At 42.7% G+C, this 19,425-nt stretch overlaps 1 protein-coding gene across 1 annotated transcript in view; it reads right to left on the bottom strand.

Moving 5' to 3' along the window:
* LOC149290215 (unconventional myosin-XVIIIb-like) overlaps nt 1–19,425 on the bottom strand; it is a 219,670-nt gene that overhangs the window by 14,459 nt on the left and 185,786 nt on the right. The window contains exon 40 of the mRNA XM_089489442.1: nt 18,580–18,713. Within this exon, the coding sequence (XP_089345568.1) occupies nt 18,580–18,713 (134 nt within the window). The remainder of the gene's footprint in view (nt 1–18,579; nt 18,714–19,425) is intronic.

Genomic DNA, 19,425 nt, shown 5'->3' with positions numbered 1-19,425 from the left:
TTTTTGGTCTTTTATAGATCGACATAACCCACCCCCTTTTACAGTGATTTATTAAAATATCTATCGCTTGTGCATTTTGTTTGACTATCAATCTAAGTGTTTTGGAAATAGCTACTTTATAAATTCACATCATGGAGGTTGAAATCAGAGACAACCTGTGACGGGGCCACCATTATCTGATCGACACGCTGTCATGGCGTTCTCTTCCCTCTCTTCCTACCCCTTACAAAGGCTTCTTGAACCAATTAGTCACAAACACCAGCTTAAGAATATGTGAGAGATATCTGTAATATCTGTCATTTCAGACAAATCACAGTGCATGGAATTTTTGGTTCAAGAAAGAGAAGGTGACGTCTCCTTCAATCTCTGCATATACCACTATATGCTATTGTATTCTTTTTCGAGCAATACAATCACTTAAAACATAACAGTAATAGACGTAAAGTGATTTTGCCTAACTATATGTTCTACTAACTTAATTCTGTCAAAATGTTTACTTCCCAAATCCTGTCCCTTTCTTAGTAGCGCTGGGAGAAGTTCTGCAATCTCATTAATCAAGCAAGCGCTGTAGTCAGAGTGGTTCGGTACATGTGCGCTGCCAAGAGATTAACACTTCAGTGGTATACATGCAGTCTCATCACACTAACTCTGCCAGAGCAGTTTATGAAGCACTGCAGAGCTGCATGACTGAGTAGTTCTGTGATCCAAAGGGAAGTGTTTATCATTGAGAGGAATTTTCTGTAGCATGTAATAAATACATGTTCATTTCCTAATGGTCATACTGCACTGGTGCAACTAGGGGCTCCTTATTTCTCAGTACTTTAAATGGCCAAAGAGGGAAGATTTCGTCTTAGGGGGCAGGGCTGGTGCAAGGATTTTTTTCACTGCAGGCAAAACCTTTGCTCCGCCCCTTATTTACCGCCCATCATACACGTGATGGGGCCTACATTGCAGTCATAGATCACAGGTCGCACACCCCAAGCACCAGCCCTTGTACCCATATTGCACACACAGGACTTGCCAAGCACACAATCTTTTGACTATCTCTTCCTAACTAACTTCCTTACTATCACTAACACACTCCCAGACTCTCACACTAACACATATGCACACAGACACTCACACCAACACAATTAGACACTCGGCACTAACACACACATCCAGACACTCAATGCTAACACAAACTTATATACACACCCAGACACCCACGCAAACATACCCAAAGATACTTAAACTAACACAAGTAGACACAGACATACTAATATACCCAAAGACACATGTTCACACAATAACATACGCAGATACACCCACACTAACATACCCAAAGACACTTGTTCACACAAACTAACTTACAGACACACTTTCACTAAAATACCCAAATGCACATGTTTACATACTAACATACACACACTTTCACTATCATACCCAGATACACATCCTAACACAAACAGACACCCATATGTACATATACATATTACAGACACTAACATACCCAGGCAGAAACATGTTAACACACTAACACACTAACGTACCCAGGAAGATACAGACTAACATACCCAGATAGACACTGTTGTGGACATGGATTGCATCGTCCATTATTAGTGATTCACGTCACAGACGCAATATCTGTATCTCCCTTTGGATAAACCACTCCCCTAACTGTGGCATACATTACAATACCAATTAGTTCTATTGTTTAAGAAGTGCCTTACCTCTACCACCAGGTAGCACTAGAGAGTGAGTGATGTGTACATCTATTGTTTATCTAAGACCATAGATAATGGCTACCTACATGAAAAGCCATGTGGGCTATGCCAGGAACAATGGGATATCAGGAACTCCAGGAAGAAGGGGGAGGGGCAGAGGAGACTGGAAGGACAAGAAGGAAGCAGCATGGCAGAAGCTAAGGGAGCTGTGAAAGTTTGCCAGAGAAAAGTATGAAATAAAAAGCTGCTCTTCCATCTTGGGCTAGTTAAGTACCAAGAAGCTAGGACTAGTTAAGTGCCTAGTATTGTAACTAAGAATTAGAAAACAACTACTGAAAGAATCCTTTAAAGTCTTCTATATGATCCTGGTATCTAGAGCCATTTTGGAAACTGAACACCAAAGGAGTCATTTGATATGCTGATACTCTCTGAAGTTAAGTACATATGTTATTACAATGTTATTAGAATATAATTGTTGACTGTCTGTAACTTTGTTATGGTAACCTTTTTCGATATATTGTTTTTACCGCTAGAGGTATTAATAAAGTATATCATTATACATCATAACATCTGTTGGTATTCGTCTTTACATAATTTAACTGTATTCCTGAATCAAATTTATTGTTGTATTGTTAGATGTGTTTTGTCTAAATTGTGTATTTAAATATTAGCATAATTTTGCATAAAACAGGCCACGACCACAACAACTGGCGTAGTCGGCAGGATACAGTAAAGATTATTAATGAGAATACCGTGTATTTACTGTGCATTTATCGCATAAAGTTACAGATTTGTATGTTTATGCTCTAGTGCTCTAAAGCCATGTGTTTGTGTGTTTAAACTCTAGTGCATAACCCCTATATTACAGTAGAGAGTCTAGTGCATAGAACTCGCTTGTAATAGTGTGTAAAGATGTTCAGAACATTCAAACAGAAAGCAGCTGTAGCAGGGCAAGAAAGATCAAAATATGGAACAATTCCTGTATGGGCAGAATTTGGTAGTTGGAAAGCCATTGCTGAGGAACTGATAAAATATGCAGCTCCAGTCTATCCTGATGCTGGTACTGAACTTGGTGTGCAGGCATTACGTTTAGACCTAGGAGTTTACTCCAAGAAAGAGCAGAAAGCCGCTGCCACCACAGGCTGGATAGTTGTGCAGGCCCTTAGCCGCGAGGTGCAGAGAAATGAAGCATTAAAGAAAGAGTTGCAGGAAGTCAAAGATTCTTTAGTTATGACGAAAGAATGTATGCGTAGTAATGCGTGCCATGTGGCTGCTCTAGAAGAGAAATGTACTAACTTAATGGTAAGCAAGATCAAGCACAGGAGGTTGCAGAGATATAGAAAACTAGAGCCTGTAAGTAAGGTGCGAGCAATGGTGGCAGATCCCACATGGGATCCTGCAGAGACTCTCCGGTCATCCGATGATGCGTATGTGTCCTTTTGTGAAGATGATAATGAACTGGACCGGCGACAGGCCTGTCCTATCATTATACAACAGCAGAAAAGGAGAATACACTGCGACCAAGATAGGGAGCATGGTTGGAGAAATGGTGCACGTGATGAGATGAAGGAAGTGGTAAAGAGTTACACACATATGGAGCTCATTGAGCTGGCTAAGACACATAAACAGCAAGTGGGTGAAAATTAGACTTGGGCACCAGGGGGCTCTTCGTGTTCGTCTTCGTGCTCGTCTTCGGGGAAAAAAAAATCTTCGTATTCCGCGAATATTCGCCCGTTCCTGTCTTCTCTTCGGGCGAATATTCGCGGACATTCTTCGTGCTCGTTTAATCTTCGTTTTCCTCCTGGTTGCCTAGCAGGGGTTAATACGGGGTTAATAACACATCACAGCAGCAGCAGCTGCCGTGAAGGTACGTGTGTGCAGCTCTATTGGTCGTTTCGGCAGGGGGCTGGTCTGGCATCAACGAGTGAATTGCAGAACTGCAGAATGCACTTCATTCGTTGATGGCAGGCGAGCCCCCTGCCGAAACGACCAATAGAGTTGCACACACATACCGAGGTGTACTGTCCATAGATGTTTAATAAAAGAATAGGGAATATTTTACATTTTTAAATTGATTTTGGACCACTTTACATGCCTAACATTTGCTACCTATTTACAATGGCATACTTTGCAACAACCCAACTTACTTATTGGACAGGACTGGAAAATAGCAGGACTGTCCACCAAAATCTTGGGTGTGTTGGCAGGTATGCTGATGGAAAAATGTTGGACAAGAACTAAAAAATAGCTTAGGGTTAATGTACGGTTATGTTTAAGATTAGTAGCAGTGCGCTGGTTTGGTTAAAGATGGATTATGTCTAAATAATAATAATTTAATTTTAATGTTTTTTTTAAAAAAAAAATAGGGGTTTATTTAAATGTATTTTAAAGTTAGATTTATTATTTAGTACTTGATTATATTTATTAAATGTTTATAGTAGCGTTACCTACCGAGCTATAACTACCTATGTGTATTTGCATTTTGCATACCTAGTTTAGCTAAATTAGATGGGACAGGACTGGAAAAAAGCAGGACTGTCCCTGAAAAAGTTGGGTCTGTTGGCAGGTATGTGGATGGAAAAATGTTATAGGGTGAAGTGTGAGTTATAGTGTTAATGTAATGCTATTAGTGAGTGAAGGCCAGGGCAAATAACAAGGAAAAGGTCCTTGTGTTTTGTGCATTGTAAGTGTGTGTGTATGTGTGTTATGTGTGATGTCACTGTGTGTTATATGTGTTATATGTGTTATTGTGTGTGTTATGTTTGGTTGGTTGTGTATCAGAAGGAAAATAATGAAATGGAAAAGGAAATGGGAAAGGCAAATGAGTGGGCAATTGGCGACCCGCTCACCTGTTTCACCCCAGGGCAAAGCACCCAAACACTGTCAGTCTTAGACGTTTGGCAGCAGACTTCCAGAGCTCAGACACAAGGCCCTAGCGTAAGCTGGCCACTCCGGCGGAGGTAGCAGGCGTTGCCACACCGCAAACAGAGGCAGCCAGGGGGGAGAAACTGCCCTTACCATTAGGGACATTTTGGGCATGACTCTAGCCAGGAAGCGAACTGGCAGAGAAGAGATGCTGGCACCACCACCAGCAGCAGCATTGAAAAGGCGAATGAGTGGGCAATTGGCGACCCACTCACCTGTTTCACCCCAGGGCAAAGCACCCAAACACTGTCAGTCTTAGACGTTTGGCAGCAGACTTCCAGAGCTCAGACACAAGGCCCTAGCGTAAGCTGGCCACTCCGGCGGAGGTAGCAGGCGTTGCCACACCGCAGACAGAGGCAGCCAGGGGGGAGACACTGCCCTTACAATTAGGGACATTTTGGGCATGACTCTAGCCAGGAAGCGAACTGGCAGAGAAGAGATGCTGGCACCACCACCACCACCACCACCACCAGCAGCATTGAAAAATTGGAAAGGCGAATGAGAGGGCAATTGGCGACCCGCTCACCTGTTTCACCCCAGGGCAAAGCACCCAAACACTGTCAGTCTTAGACGTTTGGCAGCAGACTTCCAGAGCTCAGACACAAGGCCCTAGCGTAAGCTGGCCACTCCGGCGGAGGTAGCAGGCGTTGCCACACCGCAGACAGAGGCAGCCAGGGGGGAGAAACTGCCCTTACAATTAGGGACATTTGAGGCATGACACTAGCCAGGAAGCGAACTGGCAGAGAAGAGATGCTGGCACCACCACCAGCAGCAGCATTGAAAAGGCGAATGAGTGGGCAATTGGCGACCCACTCACCTGTTTCACCCCAGGGCAAAGCACCCAAACACTGTCAGTCTTAGACGTTTGGCAGCAGACTTCCAGAGCTCAGACACAAGGCCCTAGCGTAAGCTGGCCACTCCGGCGGAGGTAGCAGGCGTTGCCACACCGCAGACAGAGGCAGCCAGGGGGGAGAAACTGCCCTTACCATTAGGGACATTTTGGGCATGACTCTAGCCAGGAAGCGAACTGGCAGAGAAGAGATGCTGGCACCACCACCAGCAGCAGCATTGAAAAGGCGAATGAGTGGGCAATTGGCGACCCACTCACCTGTTTCACCCCAGGGCAAAGCACCCAAACACTGTCAGTCTTAGACGTTTGGCAGCAGACTTCCAGAGCTCAGACACAAGGCCCTAGCGTAAGCTGGCCACTCCGGCGGAGGTAGCAGGCGTTGCCACACCGCAGACAGAGGCAGCCAGGGGGGAGAAACTGCCCTTACAATTAGGGACATTTTGGGCATGACTCTAGCCAGGAAGCGAACTGGCAGAGAAGAGATGCTGGCACCACCACCACCACCACCACCACCAGCAGCATTGAAAAATTGGAAAGGCGAATGAGAGGGCAATTGGCGACCCGCTCACCTGTTTCACCCCAGGGCAAAGCACCCAAACACTGTCAGTCTTAGACGTTTGGCAGCAGACTTCCAGAGCTCAGACACAAGGCCCTAGCGTAAGCTGGCCACTCCGGCGGAGGTAGCAGGCGTTGCCACACCGCAGACAGAGGCAGCCAGGGGGGAGAAACTGCCCTTACCATTAGGGACATTTGATTCATGACACTAGCCAGGAAGCGAACTGGCATCGAAGAGACACTGGCACCACCACCAGCAGCAGCAGCAGCAGAATTGGGAAAGGCGAATGAGTGGGCAATTGGCGACCCACTCACCTGTTTCACCCCAGAGCAAAGCATCCAAACACTGTCAGTCCTTGGCGTTTGGGAGCGGACTTCCAGAGCTCAGACACAAGGCCCTAGCGTAAGCTGGCTACATTGGCGGAGGTAGCAGGCGTTGCCACACCGCAGCAAGTGCAACCAGGGGGGAGAAACTGCCCTTACCATAAGGGACATTTGAGGCATGACACTAGCCAGGAAGCGAACTGGCAGAGAAGAGACACTGGCACCACCACCAGCAGCAGCAGCAGCAGCATTGGAAAAGGCGAATGAGTGGGCAATTGACGACCCGCTCACCTGTTTCACCCCAGGGCAAAGCATCCAAAAACTGTCAGTCCTTGGCGTTTGGGAGCGGACTTCCAGAACTCAGACACAAGGCCCTAGCGTAAGCTGGCTACACCGGCGGAGGTAGCAGGCGTTGCCACACCGCAACAAGTGCAACCAGGGGGGAGAAACTACCCTTACCATCAGGGACATTCGAGGCATGACACTAGCCAGGAAGCGAACTGGCATTGAAGAGAGACACTGGCACCACCACCAGCAGCAGCAGAATTGGGAAAGGCGAATGAGTGGGCAATTGACGACCCGCTCACCTGTTTCACCCCAGGGCAAAGCATCCAAGCACTGTCAGTCCTTGGCGTTTGGGAGCAGACCTACAGAACTCAGACACAAGGCCCTAGCATAATCTAGCTACACCGGCGGAGGTAGCAGGCGTTGCCACACCGCAGCAAGTGCAACCAGGGGGGAGAAACTACCCTTTCCATTAGGGACATCTGAGGCATGATTTCAGCCAGGAAGCGAACTGGCAAAAGATACTGGCACCACCACCAGCAGCAGCGTTGGAAACGGAAAAAGGTGAATGAGTGGGCAATTGACGACCCACTCACCTGTTTCACCCCAGGGCAAAGCATCCAAAGACTGTCAGTCCTAGGCGTTTGGGAGCGGACTTACAGAGCTCAGACACTAGGCCCTAGCGTAAATTGGCTACACCAGCGGAGGTAGCAGGCATTGCCACACCGCAGCAAGTGCAACCAGGGGGAGAAACTACCTTAAACATTAGAGAGAAAAAATTTAACTTTCCAAGCTAAGAGCTGGGTAACCCAATTTGGGCAGATTGAATTTAAGAAAGGCAATCTGCTCCATCAGATGAGGTGCCATGCGTGAGCGCTGTGGACTCAGTATGTTTCCAGTCATAGAAAACACGCGCTCACTTTGAACAGTGGTTGGCGGACATGATAGAAGCTGCTGCGCAACCCATGAGAGTGCAGGCCACACACTCTTCTTTTCATCCCAGTAGCTAAGAGGATCAACATTAGGAGCAGAAGGAACTTCACAGAGGTAAAGTTTGACCATTTCAGCAGCACTACTCTCCTTTCTGCTGCTAGCTCTGTCAGATGGTCCAACTATACTGCCAAGTGCCTCTTCCCAAAACGCAGCTGCTCCACTCAGCTGTGTTGTGCTGCTTGTGGCACTGCTGCTGATGCTGCTGCTAGGGGTAGCAGACCACATCATCTCTTCCTCCTCCTGCACCTCACCCTCCTCGGACAGCATTCCCATTTTACGCTGCCAGTCACGCACCTTGTTGACCAATTGCTCCCGGTAGCTACTGAGAACATTGAATTTCAAAGCTAGCTTTCCCTTAATTCTTGGATCACAAAGGCACGCTAGCATCATTTCGGGACTCTCTTCCATTCGCTTGCGAAGGTGTACTTTTAGCAGATCCTTCAGCTTCCTGACTATGGCTGCTACGTCAGGATGTAGAGTGCCACCTTGAACAGCCTCACGGTTTCCAAGGAACACATCCATCTTGCTGCCTAGATGGGAGAACACTGGGATTACCTGGGCCAGACTGGCAGTGTTTGAGCTTAAATTTTCTGTGGCATCCCTGAATGGTTTAAGGACTGCCACTAGCTGGGCGATCACTGTCCAATCCTCCCTATTCAATGGAGAGGTAATCCCAATATTGTGCTCTGAGGCAAGATTATGGATTGCCCTCTGCTGCTCCAAAATCCTCTCTAGCATGTCTAACGTGGAGTTCCACCGTGTACTGACATCCTGACGTAGGCAGTGTACGGGAAGACCTGACCTCTCTTGCTCTTCCCTCAAAAGTTGGCTAGCCTTAACACTATGGTGAAAGTGCCCAGCGATCTTTCTGCAGCGGGACAGAACTACTGCTGCCACATTAGTTCCTTCTGACATTGCTGCCTTCACTACAAGATGGATGATGTGGGCTGCACAGCGCACACCAACAATATGACCATCTCGCAGCGCTTTCACCATATTGGCACCTCCGTCAGTTACCACAAAACCAACTTCAACATTGGTGCCCGCCTCTGCTCCCACCCAAAGGCTAAACATTTTCCTAATCGCATGCAGAATATTTTGGGAAGTGTGCTTTTCATCCATCACTTCTGCATGGAGAAGGAATGATCGGTAGCCTGCTGCAGCAACTTCCTTAGACACACCGGGCTGCCACCAGTGTGCTGTCAAAGAAAGAAAGGCATGCTGGGCGCTAGGTGCACTCCACAAATCTGTAGTGAAATGAACACACTGACCAGCAGCCTTGGAAAGCTCCTCTTTCACTGCTGCAACACAGGACCGATACAGCGAGGGGACAATGTTCCTGCTGAAAGTGGAACGTGACGGAACTGTGTATTGTGGAGCCACAGCCGCCATCAATTGTTTGAAAGGCTCCCCTTCAATCATGGAGAAGGATGCCCCTCCAACAGCAATGAACTGACCAATAAGTCGCGTTACTTTATTGGCCTGCTGTTTGGGCATCGTTCTCTTGGAGTGGAATGCCCCAAATTCTTCCAGGGTGGGCTGGGCATGCAGTGCTCCAACCTGCCTTGGTCTCTGGCTGCCAGCACTAGTTGCTGCTGCTGCTGCTGCTGCTATTGGCTCAGAAGAAGAAGCTGTTGGGGTTTTTCCACGGCCACCAGCTATGCTGCCTGCACTAAGTTTTACCTCTGCATCTTTCCCCAATAGCACAGCGTTGTGTTGAGTGCTGAGGTGATGCTTCATGCTAGCACTGGTAAAATGGCCAGACACTTTCCCTCTGCTTATTAGCTTCCCACAATGTTTGCACTTTCCATAGCGCCCTTCTTCAACATTTTCAAAGTGCTCCCAAATTGGGGCGCGCATAGCCTTGGAGTGTGCCTTGGGTGCTGCTCTTACTGCTCGGGGTGGATGAACAGAGGCAGAACTAGTGGTGGTGGGACTGGTGGTAACAGTACTGGCCATAGTGGGACTGCTAATTGCTTTAGATTTGCTAGGTTTTGCTGCTGCTGCTGGTGGTGGTGATGGTGATGATCGTAGCGGAGAAGGTGGAGGCTCAGGGGAAAATTGTGCACTAGTCATTTGGACACTGCTCCCTGAGGAATCTGATTCCTGACCACTCATCTCCTCTACTTCCTCTGGCTCATAGTCTAGCTCTTCATTAGCCAGATCGAATGGAATTCCTGCTAGGCTGGAGCTAAGACTGATATCGTCGTGAGACTCGTGACTAGTAGTAGTGCGAGCAGGAAGAATAGACTCTGCACTTGGCCTCTCAGTCTCAGGCTCCTCTGCTACCTCGCTAGGTGGAGTTCCACTATGTGTAGCCCTCTCTCTAACTGTCTTTACAAAAATTTTGTAAGGACTTGGTGGCTTGCTAGAGGTACTAGGAGGACATGGCGTGGCGGTACCAGTGGGAACAGTAGGCGCAGCACTAGTGGTGGTAGAGGCGGGGGTGGTGGTGGTGGTGGTTTTCCCTACAAAGGAATGAGATCGCTTTGGTTTGGGACCCCTCTGAGTCTTGCTGCTAATTTGGCTCTGCTTGGTACCTTGCATGCTGCTGGTGGATGGGGAAGATGCTGCTTGGGGCAAAAGGCACTTCTTTTTAGTCACTGGGCTGGTACTACTTGTGCTACCCTTTAACTTTGAACGTGCTTCTGGTGCTTTAGGCTTTCCGTAAAAAACCATAGAGCTTGTGGGCCTAGCCGCACTACTACTGCCTGCTTTTGGTGCCTTTCCTTTACTTGATGATCCTTCAAGCAATGCTTCCCCAAATGATAAGCGAGAGCTTGGCCTACTTGGCCGACTAGACTGACGCAAAGGCTGCATCTTAGAGCTGGTGGTGGTGCTGGTGGTGGTGCTGGTGGTGGTGGTGGTGGTGGTAGATGGAGCTTGTCCCTCCTTAGTCCCAAAAGGAGGATCCATTTCAAATTTTGTGTTGTGTGTGTAGTGTAGTGTAGTGTAGTGTAGTGTAGTGTTTAAAAAACTATAAAAAAAAAAATAAAAAAATAAAAATAAAAAAAAGGAAAAACGAATTAAAGACAAAAAAATTAGAGGAAGTTCTCTTCAGTGCTACTGCTTAAAAAGTAAAACTATGCACTACTGCACTGTGCTGTGTGCAATCTGCCAAAATCCTAAAGTTATTGAAATTATTAACTCAAGATTAACTATTTAATAACTAGCAGTATTTTATTTTTAATTTGAATTTACACGGGCCTAAGAGCTTAGCCTACCACTATGCTAGCCTAAAGCTATATTTCCTTACTATAAGTCTACCTCTAGGCAGACGCTCTCAAACCCACTAAGCTAAAGTGAGGTTAAATCAGATTCAGTATATGATTTATTAATTAATATTAAGTTATATAATATTAATAGATTAGAACTAATTTACTTATATATTATGTATTATAGATAGAAGAATATAGATTATGAATTAGAATTTAGAATTAGAATTACTTATATTATAGATTATGAATTAGAATATTATTATTTATAATATATTATAGATTAAGATTAAAGAAGATTAGAATTATTTTAGTACTACAGCTAGTAGCTTGAAGCTTTGCTTAGTACAGCTCGTCACAGTCAATTTTTCTTGAAAAGAATTAGAAATAAAATAAAATGTCACAGCAAAACAGTTATCTTCACTGCTTGCTGCACTCACTAGCCCAACAAGTTCACTTCACTGATGGACTGAGGTGAGCAAAACACTAAGGGTACTTTTAATAAAATTGAAATAAAATGTAAAATAAATGAGAAAATCTTTGCAAAACAGTTAACGTCACTGCTTGCTGATCAAAAAAAAACACAGCACTTATGCGGCTGCACTCACTAGCCCAACAAGTTCACTTCACTGATGGACTGAGGTGAGCAAAACAAATGAAATAAAATGAAAGATTAATTAAGAAAAATTGACTTGGTCTCTTACTGTTGCTAAAACAAAGCACAAACTATAGAGCTGCAGCACCAGTACTAATAAGATTAGCTGAACTATACGCTAGTAGTAATTAATTAATATTATTACTTTTATTTATAGCTAATTTAATTAACTATTAAGATAAGAAAGAATTAGAGAATTATTGATATTACTGATTTTAGATTAGACACTAGTAGATGTTCTGAATGTCTACAGTACACTCTACACTAGTATACTATTACTAACTATAACTGACAAATATATATATAATTTTATAATGAATTCAATTATTAATTATATTAATTAATATTACTGATTTTAAATTAGACACTAGTAGATGAATGTCTACAGTACACTCTACACTAGTATACTATAGTATATATATATATATATGACTGACAAATATATATATATATATATAATATTATAATGAACTATTAAATTATAGATTCTATTAAATTGTAATTTATAAATTCTATTTAATTTATTTAAGCAGGACAGGCAATAGGCACTAGTGCCAGCCCAGGGCAAGGGCACCCCAGTGCCACTGAGGCACTGGGTGCACTGTCAACTCAACAGCACTTACACTAAAGTTGATGACAAATTAATTTTAAAAAAATTAAATTAATCAAATTATTATTATTAAATATATTAATTAAGTAGCACTGAAGTGAGGATGAAGTACACAGTGAGAAATGGCAGGCTAAGGCTTACCAGTCTCACACAGAACAGAACAATCTCTCTCTGTAACGCTCGGATGCAGCACAGCAGTGTTGCCAAAGCAGTCACAGCGAAAAATGAATGGATCTCTCAGGCAAGCTCTGGTCTTATAAAGGCGCCTTCAGAATTAAAAAAACAGCAGCACAGGCATTGGACGAGACCCTTAGCGTTACGTCACAAGAGTGAGCTGATTGGACAGACGAGGATCAGCTCACTCCTGTTTGAAATTTTGGCGGTTGCGCGGCAAAAACGAAGACGATCACGAAGAATCTTCGAATCTTCGTGATTGTGAGTCTTCGTCTTCGCCTACGGTTTGCCGGCACTGTATTCTGTTCTACGTTCCTTCGGAACGAACAAAAAAACGGCCTCTTCGTGCTCGTTTTCATGTTCGCCCGAAGACGAATGCACAAGTCTAGTGAAAATGTGGGCGAGTGGTTACTACGCATGTGGGATGGAGGAGCTGACAGTGTGCTGTTGAGTGCAAGGGAAGCCATAAGTATGGGGCAGCTGACACTGAATCTGCAGCTCATGCAGGCATTACGGAGGGTGAGAGAGATTAGGGGGAACTTTTCATTGCTAGACATGGTTCGCCATGCTTTATTACAAGTTTATCCATCACACTCAGATATTGAGCCATCAACCCCATGGGTAACAATTAAAGATGCCATAAATCATGTAAGGATTATGGGTTGTGTTGCAGGATTGAACAAGGGTAATTGGGAAGGCCCTGATATGGAGGATTTTACAGCTAGCATGCGGTCAAAGCTTCTAAAGACTGCACCGCCATATCTAAAAGTTCCCCTGCTATCTCTGCTCCATGGAATGGGAAACAATAGAAAAATACACCATGTAACCACCCTATTGGCTGAGATAGAAGAGTTAAACATGGAAACCAAGGACACTAATAGGGTTTATACAGCAGAAAAGGCTAGAGTGCAATTTTCAGCACAAAAGTCGGATGGGAATCCGAGTAGGATGACTAGAAGGCAAATGTGGCATGACTTGTTACAGAATGGTGTACCCAGAGAAGAGATAAATGGTATTTCTACTGCAGAGATGTTTAAAAAGTGGAAATCGGTAGTGAGAAGGCTTAGGCAGGTACACAAAGTTGCTTACAACCCTTGTAGTATTAGTGAGTCACTGACAAAGACTTCTCCACATTTAAACATACATACCAATGTAAATTTAGAAGAGCCACCCCTACCTAATGATAAAGATGGCAGGACGATTAACAGGGCCATGACCTCCCCATTATTACAAGATGGTGTGCTCCCAGTGGTAAATGTGGCAACAGTATCAACTAGAGATCGGTGCCAACAGGTTGCTGGGGGGAGGGATAAGGCAAGGAAACAGAATGGGGTATGGATAAGGGGGGCAGAAACTAAAGAGGTGTTGCAGGACAGCCCTTTGACAATCGAAGTGCCTGCAGGTGTTTTAACTCTTTCCAAATTTGCAAGTCAGAAGTCAGGGTTTAATCATATTAAGCGGGACAGTACGGAAACTATTAGTGAGGGGTGTTTGTTTTCGTGCGTCCCTAGTAAAAACCACTTAAGGGAACATGTAAAACCTGTAAATGTTTCTTCCTCGGCCATGCTGGTTTGCCATGTGCAGAACCGACAGCCTGGAGGACAGAAAAGAGGTAGATATTCGACCAGCTGACAGCTCTATTAACACGTTTGTCTTGCTTGTTTTAAAAGTCGGATGACTCTGGGTTGACTGCTGACGATCTGGATGTGGATGCAGCAGCACCATTTAGTGAGTGCTGCGGTTCAGAGTAAGTCAATGCAGATGAATGTATATGTAAACAGGCAGACACGTGGCAGGCTGGGATTGAATAAGCGAATGCTCTCTTTAATTCTCATTGCACCAGTGGTGAACAAACAAGTTGGCTCTGCCTGGAAGAAGAAATTGTATACATACAGGTAGTGCATCAAGACACAGTGGACTGAGTATATTTGAGCATAATGCAAGAACAATTAACAGTGGCAGATTATAAAGATACAAAGAAGAAACATCGAGCAAGGTTGCCAGTCACAGAGTACATTGTAATTCCGTACTCCTGCAGCTGCAAACCTGTTAAAAAATGGCTCACAGAACATGTCAATTTACTCAGAGAAAGAGAATGAGTAGTTGATTCCTCATGAAGAGGGTGGCCGCACAAAGTAGCCCTAAAGAAAAAAAGATGGGCAGATTAGGCAGTTCAGCTGTGGAGACTGAAGACCAAGAGGTGGATTGAATTGCCAGAAGAGTTGTGGCTTGTTGTGGATCCAGCAAGAAGAGACTGTTAAAAGAATTCAAGAAAGAACCAAAAGAGATGAACGTTTGCATATATGGACTTTTGTATTATCCAATTACCACTAAGCATATAGTGGTCCCTTGCCTACCACCTAAAGCTACTAGGATGGTAGAGTGGTGCAAAGAGTTTTTAGGAGAGCTCATTCGAGTACTGTCCCCAGTAGTGATAGAGAGTGGGAAAGGGTTTGCAACCATTATTCTTTAGTAAAGTACTGACTACAAAATATTATAGTGTGGGAATTTGGGTTGAAGAGGATGTCAGAGTATGAAACATGAGGGGTTGATGTAAAGAAATGAAACATTGATGTTTGCTTTGTGGAAGAGGGTTGTATTGTTTTCAGAACCCCGGGAACTGAATTGGATTAGAAATCCATTTGGATATCCAAATCAGCCCTGGTAGTATAAGGATGACCGAGGGATAATGCTGTTCTAGGAAGATGGAGGACTAGGCTTTAGTCAGGAAGGCAGCAAATGTACTGTTGTGCATGATTTGTAGTGCAATGATAAGTGTGATGCTTCACCGTGTCCTCTTTTCTCTTTAGCAGATTGGTGTCCTTTTTAAGAGATCCTGGCTTTCTATTGAGGATAAGACATTTCACGCAGATGGGAGCATGGAGTTCCACTCGCAGGGATTTTATTGGAATTGCTGTCTTGACAGGATCAAGATCGATCAAGAGCAAGAGGAGTGTCACACGAGGGAAAGATTCAGTTGGACAATCTTTTGGGAATAACATTTAGGGTTATTATAACTGTTATGTTTTTTATATGTTTGTATGTACAAGATATCTGTGAAATGAGTGCCATGGGGGGGGGATTATTTTCTGGAGAGATACATTTATGTATTATTAATATATGATGTGAATCAAGAGGTGGAATGTTGTGGACATGGATTGCATCGTCCATTATTAGTGATTCACGTCACAGACGCAATATCTGTATCTCCCTTTGGATAAACCACTCCCCTAACTGTGGCATACATTACAATACCAATTAGTTCTATTGTTTAAGAAGTGCCTTGCCTCTACCACCAGGTAGCACTAGAGAGTGAGTGATGTGTACATCTATTGTTTATCTAAGACCATAGATAATGGCTACCTACATGAAAAGCCATGTGGGCTATGCCAGGAACAATGGGATATCAGGAACTCCAGGAAGAAGGGGGGGGAGCAGAGGAGACTGGAAGGACAAGAAGGAAGCAGCATGGCAGAAGCTAAGGGAGCTGTGAAAGTTTGCCAGAGAAAAGTATGAAATAAAAAGCTGCTCTTCCATCTTGGGCTAGTTAAGTACCAAGAAGCTAGGACTAGTTAAGTGCCTAGTATTGTAACTAAGAATTAGAAAACAACTACTGAAAGAATCCTTTAAAGTCTTCTATATGATCCTGGTATCTAGAGCCATTTTGGAAACTGAACACCAAAGGAGTCATTTGATATGCTGATACTCTCTGAAGTTAAGTACATATGTTATTACAATGTTATTAGAATATAATTGTTGACTGTCTGTAACTTTGTTATGGTAACCTTTTTCGATATATTGTTTTTACCGCTAGAGGTATTAATAAAGTATATCATTATACATCATAACATCTGTTGGTATTCGTCTTTACATAATTTAACTGTATTCCTGAATCAAATTTATTGTTGTATTGTTAGATGTGTTTTGTCTAAATTGTGTATTTAAATATTAGCATAATTTTGCATAAAACAGGCCACGACCACAACAGACACTAACATATATACCTAGACAGACACACATGCATACCTAGACAGACACTAACATACATACCCCAGCAGACACACACTTACATACAAACACACACACATTAAAATACCTACATACATACCCACACAGATACTATGATACACGCAGCTCACTTATCCCAGAACCTAGCGCTACCTGCAGGACCCTGAGGGGGGATCGATTCGCCTATGCCTATGCCGGCAGGATCACATTCCTTTTATTGTGGGCTGGTTGGTGGGAGATTCATGATCTCACCAACTTCTCCAGCAGATCTTCATGGGAGTGCAGGCTCTAGGGCAGCGCCTACCTTATCTACAGGCAGTGCGTGCCTTGTTAGAGGGTGTAGTTGTGGCCAGGGAGGGGGCTCTATCAAGACATTTTATGTGCCATTGTGACCTATTCATATCTCTGTGATTACAATTGGGGATCCTACCACATCCTTCAATAGTCACAAATGACAGAATCATCAGATGTGTAATTTTATGAAATGCTCAAATGTACATTTATAACTTAATACAAAATATTTACAACAAAATAGATTTTTGGCCTGTGGTTTCCTTGCCTGAACCTTGCTGGGTTGTGAACTTACAACCTACTGTATTGGTTTGCCTTCGTCTGCCTATGGAGTGTGGAATTTTTTGTTTACTGTATTTGAAAAGACGAAATATCATGCTTACAACATCGAAAAACAACTTTGAAGTTTTACCCTGTTCCAGTTATACTACATAATAAACACCTTTAAAATATTTAGCATTTGGTTCGGACAGTCTGTGAGGTACTGACAATTTGACTCGTTCTAGGTCAACTAGCTGATTTTTGTGAATACATATGTTATTCCATAAAAATGAACTCAGTTAAGTGGGCCTCAGCAAACGAAACTGGCAACTTGAGTCAACTATTTTTTTTTTACAATACAATAAAAAAGCTAATTTCACAAGAGGTCTGTAGTCCAAACTAAACATTAGTTTTGTTTCTACTACATTGAAAAATCATAGTTTTGAAAATGAAAAAAAAGAAATCATACAAAGGTGAATTAATTACTTTCTCTATGGAAAAAATATCACAATAATCAAACATGTTATATTAAAATACATATTCTGAAAAAAGTGTAGTGACACACATAATATATAGACATCATAAACATAGTACTTGTCCTAAAAATATCCAAGCACTTTAAATACATATAACATAAATGTATCTGTACCAATAAAACCAATGGAAAAATAAATAATAAAACAAAGCAAACAATTGAGTATGCCTCATAGGGACACAAATATGAAAATATTTTATCTTAATTACTCACAGCTGGCACATTGTTCCCAATGTCATAAACTTGTATTCTTTGTATAGAAAGTCATAGCCTTAAGTGGCAAATAACACATAGTACTCAAAAAAGAATGTTCCGAGCTGCTGAATATATATATATATATATATATATATATATATATATATTTGTTATTTTAAAACAAAACATAACAGTCCATCATTGCTTTTTTTACAAGCACAAATAAAGCAGATGTTTTTATTTTACAGAAAGTATCAGAAGCACAAGCAAGAATTATAAACATGCTGGCTATTTTATGAAAGCTACAAAATATTAAACAAAGGCTACAATAACTCATTATACTCCTACAGCACCTTCACTCACCAAGGCAAATGCAGCATGTTCAATCAATAGCTAAGATCTTTTCTGAAAGAAAGAATGAGACACTTCTCCCTTCTGGAGTGATTCTGTAAACGTTTGCTTATAGTTACACTAAACTGCCAGATAAGAGTAAACTCCCAAAACAACTGTTATTTTTAAGAATACTAACCCATGCCTATTGACCTGCTCTCTTTAGGGAAACCATTTTTATAATACAGAAATTGTGAGTTTCTACAATAATTTTAGGAATACAAATGGCAATGGCCATTCTTAACTACAATACAAAAAAAACGTGTGAATGTGTGAATTCCTTATACAATCAATGGTCTGCAATGCTGAAGAGAACATTATTTTTCTGCTACCAGATTGTCTAACAATTCATTTCAGTTGTTGCACCTCATTCACATTGGATTTTGTTTGTAAACCACAGCCCTCATGCTGCCTTAAAGGGACAGTCTTCGTCAGCTACCCACCTATGCCGTGGTCCAACAATTCTTACCACTGATTGGCTGCTTGAGGCAGCCAATCAGTGGCAGGAAAGCACTTCAATTGATATCAATCTGAACAGACCCCTGCTTGCAACATTCCACAAGCCAGCGAAGGAGCTGACCAGCATAGAAAATATCTATTGTGTTACCTTTCAGTATCGCTGCCATCACTGGAGTCAACTTCCTCTAATGCAGCCTGTAGATCTGCAATCCGTCTAATAGCTGTCTCTAGGTCAGCTTGTAATGCTTGTCTCATCCCCGACAGTTCATACACTTGTGTTTCCTAAGAAATAATTGCAAATATTATTATTGAAGAAGAGAAAGCGGAACACATAAAACATTTCTTCTAAAAGTAATATTTTGAAAGATTTGTGCAACTGTCATGTATGTATGAGTTAAACCCTTTGTATTGTAAATGGGTGAACAAAACCATTCCTCTAAACAATAACTTTTGATGGTTTCGTCTTTTCTTCACTAGATATTAAAAACTTCTCTCCAGATTTTGCCCAAGTAATGCAAACATGGCAAAATACAAATGCTCAATGTATTTTATAGTACTTGGCAGGCATTATCACAACCCAAGGCTCTTTGATACATAAAGAAACATAAGCTAATTTGTTTTGAGTCCAGAGGCTGCCGACAGGATCTTTATCTAGAAATACAACCAGCTCAGTTATAAGTGCTATGATCAAGTAGATACTGTGTTTTTATAAAGCAAAAGCAGAGTTAAGTTCAAGAAAATAAAAGGTGGTGCTACAAATTAAGGAACAGAAAAACTATGTATTTGTAATTAAATACAGCTTTTAGTAGGTAATGGGTGAAACAGTATTAGGTATTTTGTAAGCTGTGAAACCAGCAACACTTTGAATCACAAGACGCTAGACAAATGCTGAGTACTCAAAGGACCTTAATCTTAAAAAAAAGACATGGTATTCAAATTAAATGAGAGAGATTACACTTCAGGTTTTGTTTTCAATATGTTTCTTTAATTGATC

The sequence above is a fragment of the Sceloporus occidentalis genome, unplaced genomic scaffold (genome assembly GCF_023333645.1).
Source record: "Sceloporus occidentalis isolate IW3139 unplaced genomic scaffold, rSceOcc1.0.p SCAF_40, whole genome shotgun sequence".
NCBI lineage: Eukaryota > Metazoa > Chordata > Lepidosauria > Squamata > Phrynosomatidae > Sceloporus > Sceloporus occidentalis.
Note: the sequence above shows the minus strand (reverse complement) of the source record. Positions and strands in the feature narration are given on the sequence as shown.